Raw genomic sequence first — 7125 nt, 5'->3', positions numbered from 1 at the left:
TTAACTAAATTATAACAGTACAAAAAAGTGTGTATAATTTATACAATTTTGTTTTAAAATAACCAACATTAATGTATAATTGTGTAAATTTATAAGTTTACTACACTAAATGTGTAAATTTACTAATATAATTTAGTTTGCATTTAATTGTTTATTCTTTTTTTATGTATCTCGACAGTGAAGGAAAATAGTGAATAATGATTATTGTGCGTAAAGAACGAGAAATAATGTTTCTAAAAAAAGTAATAATTAAAAAAATCAAGAAAAAAAATTGACATGTTAATGAAATATGTCGTAAAATATATAATTTGATTTGGGTTGTGTTGTGTTTGAAAAGTGAGTATGTAAAATAGAAAAATGTATGTTTTTATGCGAAAATAGACATGAATTTTTGCACAAGTTGATACAAATTCTCTAACTTTGGTTACAATTATCCCATGTGACAAACTGTGATAGGTTATTTGTCATTTTCACGTAAACTTACAATTTTTTCTCTACTATTTATGGTTCTCCATTTGAAAAAATTATGGCAAAAAATTATAGCTTAGTTTGTAGTAGCAAAATTATTGATATAAATAAAGAAGGAAGAAGCAAGAGTCATGTTGAGAATACTATAAATTTTACTAACCCATACTTTTTAACAAATGAATCTGTGAAATAGGATTGAGATTTTTATTGGCAAACTATAAAGAGTTGCACAATATAGTTAAAAAAATTTTGTTTTTTTTACTTTTATTAATTTCTCAAAAAAAAAAAAGGTCAAGTGCACAAGAATTTTTTTTTGAAATAGTTATAAATAATATGCTGTTACTCCTGTATCTTTCAGAATTCTTCCCCAGTACAGACTAAGACATTAATTAATTTTTAATATTTGAGCCTCAAAACTTTATTAGTTAATACTAAACCCAATCTTCGCCGACTGACCCATCAATTTCCAAAGGTTACGTTATAAAATTTGGTATTAGTATAATATTTTTTTCAAAAAGGCAATCATGCCCCGGACTTGAAACCGACTCAAAAAAATCGTATTTAATAAACAGCTTTCCGGTCCGCTTTGGTCATTTTTTCGTTTTTCCAACAAACCCCGCAGGCGCTTCTTTTTATTCACCGCTACCATATTTGCCCCAAACCAATTTTTCTGTGGGAGATATTCTCTCTCTCTCTCTCTCTCTCTAAAAATCTCTCTCTCTTCCTCTCGCGCACATATACCTTATCGCCATCATTTCTTCAAGATTTGAGCCCCGTTTTTAGGGTTTCCGATTGAGATTTGATCCGAACTTTCCGGGAAAATTTATTTATTTTTTTTCTCAGAGATTTGCTATGGCTAACGACAAGATCCACGGTCAAGATCGGGGGAACCAATACGACGGCGAGGAATACGAAGACTCGTCGTCGTCGTCGTCGTCGTCGATGTCGATGGAGGACTCGGTTTCGTCGTGCGGTGTTGGATCCGGAGCGAGTTCGAGCGGTTCGCGGGAGAACAACGAGTCGAGGAGGGAGATTGGGCTGACGGAGCGTTTGACGGATATTCTCGTGGACCAAGGGGACGGAGATCTGTTGCTTCAGCGGAGCGATCGAGAGGACCGCGTTCTTCAATGGCTACAGGCTCTGGATTTGCAAGTGATGGGAGCTTGTCGCGCCGATGAGAGGTTGAAGCCGTTGTTGAAGATGGACGCTTCGAATGGCGTTGCCGAAGATCGCCTGCTGGCTCATTTGAGTCAGGTATGTTGCTAATTCTAAGAGATTTTTTTTTTTTTTTTGATAAAAATTGGGAAATTTCGATTTGGTATCATTCACTGGTTCTGTGGTTAGAAGCTTTGTTTTTGGCGTGATTCTATGTAGGAAATTGGTGTGGTGGCCACTGAGGCTTTGCACGGTTTCACGAATTTGGCGTGAGTGAAAATTGAGAAATAAATTGATTGAGCTTAGGGTTTAATTGTTGATTTTGTAGTTTTAGCTATAGGAGCTTGGATTTAACGCGATTCTTATTTTAGGTATTTCTGCTATTGACTCTTGAACTAATGGGTGCTTTAATTGTGTGTTTTTGATGAAAACAACAGCATTTTGAGCCAGCAGAGGTTGGTATGTTAGCGAGGTGCTTCTGTATCCCTCTTGTTTCGATTCGCGTTGGAAAGATCAACAAGCAAGGGACTCTCATGTGCCCAACCGCTATAAGGTAATTTCACTTACATTGATATCAGTGAGTCTATATATGTTTTGTATGCTTTTGATATGGATTGAAGTGAAATTAGTTGGATATCGTTGTGTCTTTTGCTGTTATCCTCATTTTAATGCAAAAAAATTGATTGGATTTACTGATTTAGTATTTAGCATTCAATGAAAATGAACGATTTGTAGTATCTCTAGTGTTCATCATTTCATGCAGTAATGTGGTTGAAGTGAAATTACTTTGTCAATTATTATTTTTAGCATGATCCCTCAAGTGGGCATGCTGTGCTGGTGATTCTTTCTCAGTAGGGGCATTTATTTGTGGTTTAAGAGTTAGGATTTCGATTTTGCTTTCATCATCCATGGTGTAGACATTCGCCAGTCACTCACTTTGTACTCCACAACAATTTTCTGCTTGTTAAATTTACAAACTTAGTGGTTTATATTTCTCTTATTATTATCTCATTTTAATTTATTCTTCTCATCAAATAAGATAGGAGGGGACTGGGTTTGTTTCCTTTCCCCTATGGTTGGTTATATGCAATGGTGATGCTTCTTGTAACTCCTTTAGTATGAAAATACATACATGGATGATTTGTTAAACCTTTTTGCAGCTATTTAATGGTAATTGATTGCATTATGCAATACAATTAGGCTTTGGTTATTCCATGCAGGCAGCTGGTTTAAAATATACCTGATTTTAGTAATATTATGATGTTTTGCAGTGTATGGAACATGTTAATATACCTGTAAGTTTGTGTATGTGTGATATAATTTCAGTGATCATAATTAATATATTTTCTGTTTTTAGCCCTTCTGAGTGCTTCGGTTTTCAGCAGATACTTGCACAACTACTTCTAGATGTCCAGGTTTATTATTAACTTGGCAAAATGAATTGTCGTTTTGTTTCCAAGCTTTTTTGATAGTCTTTTTACTTTTCCATTTTTGTATAGTGTATTCGGTAGTGCTAAGTTTATTTATTTTTCATGTCCTTGTTTCCGTGGTTTATCCCTTAACTCAAGGGGACAAATAGTATATTTAATTATTTTCCTGATGAACATGTCTAGGTTGCATGTTTACAATGCATAGAAATGCCCATTCATTTTAGCCATGTAATTGCTGCATGTCCAAGATTCTATTTATTTTTATGATAGACTGCTGCATGTTGATATGACATTGCATAGCTGTGGTTGCATTTTGACAGGGCGCAACACTGGAAGTTAGTGTATTGATTATACTAGTTATGCTGATTATAAAATAACAATTCGATGCAAAGCCTTACTCCCAGTTACTCATTATGTATGTTAATTATGTCATAGATTGTAGTCACCTTAAAATTTTCTTATATATTCTTTGGTGTCTTGTTTAGAAGTATATATGTATTTTTGGTTTGGGGGTGAGGGGAATAGAGGTTTTATGTTGGGTGTTGGAACTCTTCCTCTAGTATCAAGTTTCATACGAATACAATATTTATGGGAAGTAGGCGTATTGATGGTTGTTGATGATTAGTAGAAATTGCAGGAATCTATGTTTTGGCTTATTGATGGTGACAATTTTCATTCTTCCAAATAAATATATCTTTTGACTTGTAGGTAAAGTGGGCGTATTCTATAATGATCTCTGAATTAAGAGGAAGTAAAGGTAGTTTCATGCTCCTATATTACATAGCTTGCTGCTGCTTTCTGGATCAATAGGCTTGGCAATTTAATTGGAATAGAATTTTTGGGTGTGAAAGGCCTCTTCTTAGATACTTGTGAATCTAAGTTAATGTCACTGTCTGTATGTCGCTATCATGGAATTTATTGATTTAAAAACGGTTTACTTCATGCATTATACATTTTAACATCTAGCTTTTTCCTTCATTGAAAAAGATCTTCTGTAGTGAATTTTAGCACTTGGTTTAAGGACCATAAGTAACTAATAAATTTGTCTTATTTTGAATTCTTTGTGCCTATGATTTCTTTAGTATGAGTAGTGTATTTGTTTCTGCTGAAATATGATTATTAATATGTTTGGTAATTAATGCATCATTGAAGCTGGTCAATGAGGAGCTATATTTTTGAACTTAGGCTTGGTTCCTCTTGCGTTTTGTTTAACACCCCACCCCCCCCCCCCCCCCCCCCCCCCCAAAAAAAAAAAAAGGTCGTCTTTGTGCTTGACAGCTCAAGGAGCACTCTTTTCACTCAATTGACCTTGTTTGGGATTGATGCTGCCATCATCTAAACTGGAGAGCATGTATGGATTTATTTAGTGGTGTTATTTTCACAGCCAAAAAAGATTGGGCCAAATATGCTTTAGGGTCTCATTACAAGTGATTTAGAGATTATATTTAGCACTAATTAGTATGCAGACGGTACCGTAAATCTGCGATTATCTGACAAAGCATTAATAGACAAAATTCGGTTAAAAAGTTATTTGTTTGTTATTTGTAATTCATGAGATTTATATAAAAACTGAAGTATAAGTGACATTAACTTTTGATTGGACCTTTTTCTTTTTATTATACAAGTAGATTTTATAGGCTCTTTATATGTTTTCTAGATCATTTGTCGTATTTTTGTGTTTATTTACTTTGTTGGATGTTGTTTTGCTTTGTTTTCACTATTCAATGCTCTTAATATCATTCTCTTCTCTGCATTGTTGCAGGGGAAATCTGAATCTTACAGTTTTGCCAACATCTGATCTGCGCCTCTCATTCATTGGGGATGATGGTCAGACGGAGAGGTTGTTTACTGGAAGTAGTAATTCCCAATGTGCTGCTGTGGCAGTGGATGAAATCCCAGCAGATAATTCTGGCCGTTCCTTTGTTATAAAAGTCCCAGGAGGCAGAGTTTTTTACTTTTGGTTCTCAGAGAAGTCAAAGCTCTTGGGAATTGATTTGCTTGCAAAGGTATGAATGACTGATAATTCACATCTATCCACATATGCCAGTATGTCTTTGATAATTTGATTGGGCCTTCACCCACTTGAGGTTGTCCAGAATTGTGCTCTTGTTGCAAAGAGTATGAAAAATGCTAAGTCCTAACATTTTTTCTTATTCAGCCAAGTTTAAGACTGATTTTTACTTGTTGCTAGCTCTGTTAAAGTCGTCGTTAATTTTTTTTATCCTTTTTCCATTCTTACAGACGAAGGATTTACTCAAAAGGAAACCTTCTATTGCTGAATTTACGGGAATCAGTGAGTCACGCCTTAGCTGCTTTGCAACTCATCTTCGTGCTTATCTTGTGAGTTCAACAGTGGGTAGATCACGAGCGAGTTCTTCAGGCTCATCAATTCCTCCTTTGGATACCACTACCGAACTGTCTGATATATCTCAGATTGGACAATTCTCATCAACATCATCTAAATCTCTGCGTTCCCGGCACACTGGAAGTCAAGCAGTAAAAACAAATACCTTTTATCAGGGTAGCCTGAGCCCAAGATCAAGTTCCTTTAAAGATGGCCTGCCCAAATGCTTGTCTTCTTTAAGGAGTGCTGCCAGGGAAAAATTGCGCCGGAGAGGGGATAGCCATCTTTCAGCAGTTGACAATCTGACCAATACATCAACAATAACAGTTGATACATCCTCCTCAAATAATTCCGAAAATGAGAAGCTACCGGAAACCACCAGGGGGTTGTCATTCTCCCCATCCAGTTTTCTAGAATCACTAGGGAGCTTGGGTGTTCCACCAGCTCTAAGCCCCACATCTCAAGTCTCTTACATAGGTTCACCCCTTTTCACCCCCTATTATTGTTGGTGCCCTCCTCGCGGATCAACTCTGCAATGCTCAGCAGCAACTCAACAACTTCCTACCTCATCCAATGAATTGCCATCCTTTCCCCCACTTTCTTGTTTATTACCTGCTTCTATGCCGTCCAGCTTGTTGACTTCCACACCGCCTTTCAATCTAGGTGAAGCTCCCTTGAATTTCCCAGCTCTGCTGCCAGACCCATTATTCCGGTTTCCAATACAAACTTCTCAGCAGATCCCAACCTTCACGCCTTTGATGTGTGACCCAATTGTTCACATTCCAGTTATTGATGTTTGCTCTTCAGGTCAAGGCTACCTTGTTAGTGCCGGTCCCGCGATTTCAACTTCCATCACTCCATTGCACCCAAAACTTGTGAACCCATTGATGTCTGAAACTGACTCCATGGTGGAAAAGGGTGCAAGAGAGACTCTGCGTTTGCTCATCAGTGGATCAACCCAGACTAACCCACCGATGATGGATGTATTGCCTGCTGTTCTAACAAATGCAGATCAAAGTCGAGGTATACTCGTTACTGGGAGCCGGGGTCTCTACTGTGGAACGAGAGATGTTAATGTCATTGCAAACAGCTTTGCTGCCATGGGTTTGGTGTCACTCCCTGGAAGATCTGAAGGAGACAATCATGATAATAAAGAAACACAGCCAGTGGAATCTAGTGGTTCAGGTGGATGTTGTTTAGATGACGCAGGAACCGCGTCTTGTTCAGATTTGAGGGAAAAAGATTTCTAAAAATGCTTCTGACGGACAATGTTTTCTTCTTTTGTAGATCCTGTTTTTGCTTCCTCCGATGTAGATATGTGGCCGTAGCTTTTGCCTTATGAGCTGTAATTAGTGGAAAATCCACAATTTGTTCTCTTTTGTGTTCCAAGCGAACTAGTTTTTGATTAGAATGTCAATAATTTGGATTTGTTTTTGTTGTATCATCCTGTTCTCATGTTGTATGATTTGTCGATCTTTGCACTTGTTTCTGAGTTCTCTTTACAATCAGGTTCAGTGTAGGAGAGCGGGAGTTATTATAGGCCATGAGTGATGATGTTATTGTTGGGGAAATAAGCAACAATGACCTTCCTCTTCCCCGTTATTACTGGTCATCTAAGATAATGAAATGTGTCACCAATTGAAGACCTAAATAAGAGTGGAAGAAATCAATCATGACTGATGAATTTGGTCAGGTGCATGCGCCTTCATTCCCATATAACAGGTTTAG

General features: G+C 36.9%; 1 protein-coding gene across 2 annotated transcripts; it reads left to right on the top strand.

Annotated features, from left to right (window-relative positions):
* Positions 1-1095: 1095 nt before the first annotated feature.
* On the top strand, positions 1096-6838 carry LOC126697661 (uncharacterized). Of its 2 annotated transcripts, XM_050394743.1 has the most exons (5): positions 1492-1722; positions 1843-1892; positions 2061-2176; positions 4816-5059; positions 5295-6838. In XM_050394743.1, the coding sequence occupies exons 3-5, from the start codon at positions 2085-2087 to the stop codon at positions 6645-6647; spliced, it is 1689 nt and encodes a 562-aa protein (XP_050250700.1). In that variant the 5' UTR covers positions 1492-1722; positions 1843-1892; positions 2061-2084; the 3' UTR covers positions 6648-6838. The 2 variants fall into 2 exon arrangements, with proteins under 2 accessions (XP_050250699.1, XP_050250700.1); XM_050394742.1 differs by lacking the exon at positions 1843-1892 and having other exon boundaries at positions 1096-1722.
* The last annotated feature ends 287 nt before the right edge of the window (positions 6839-7125 follow it).

Source organism: Quercus robur, chromosome 8 (assembly GCF_932294415.1).
Source record: "Quercus robur chromosome 8, dhQueRobu3.1, whole genome shotgun sequence".
In the NCBI taxonomy this organism is placed as follows: Eukaryota; Viridiplantae; Streptophyta; class Magnoliopsida; order Fagales; family Fagaceae; genus Quercus; species Quercus robur.
This window is presented reverse-complemented; position numbering and strand designations above follow the sequence as displayed.

What these genes read in the sequence shown, in the direction of transcription:
- LOC126697661 (XM_050394742.1), top strand. Translation starts at nt 1,321, where the DNA reads ATGGCTAACGACAAGATCCACGGTCAAGATCGGGGGAACCAATACGAC. An exon ending in TGCTGGCTCATTTGAGTCAG is followed by an intron (nt 1,723 to 2,060) that starts GTATGTTGCTAA and finishes TGAAAACAACAG; the next exon opens with CATTTTGAGCCAGCAGAGGT. An exon ending in ATGTGCCCAACCGCTATAAG is followed by an intron (nt 2,177 to 4,815) that starts GTAATTTCACTT and finishes GCATTGTTGCAG; the next exon opens with GGGAAATCTGAATCTTACAG.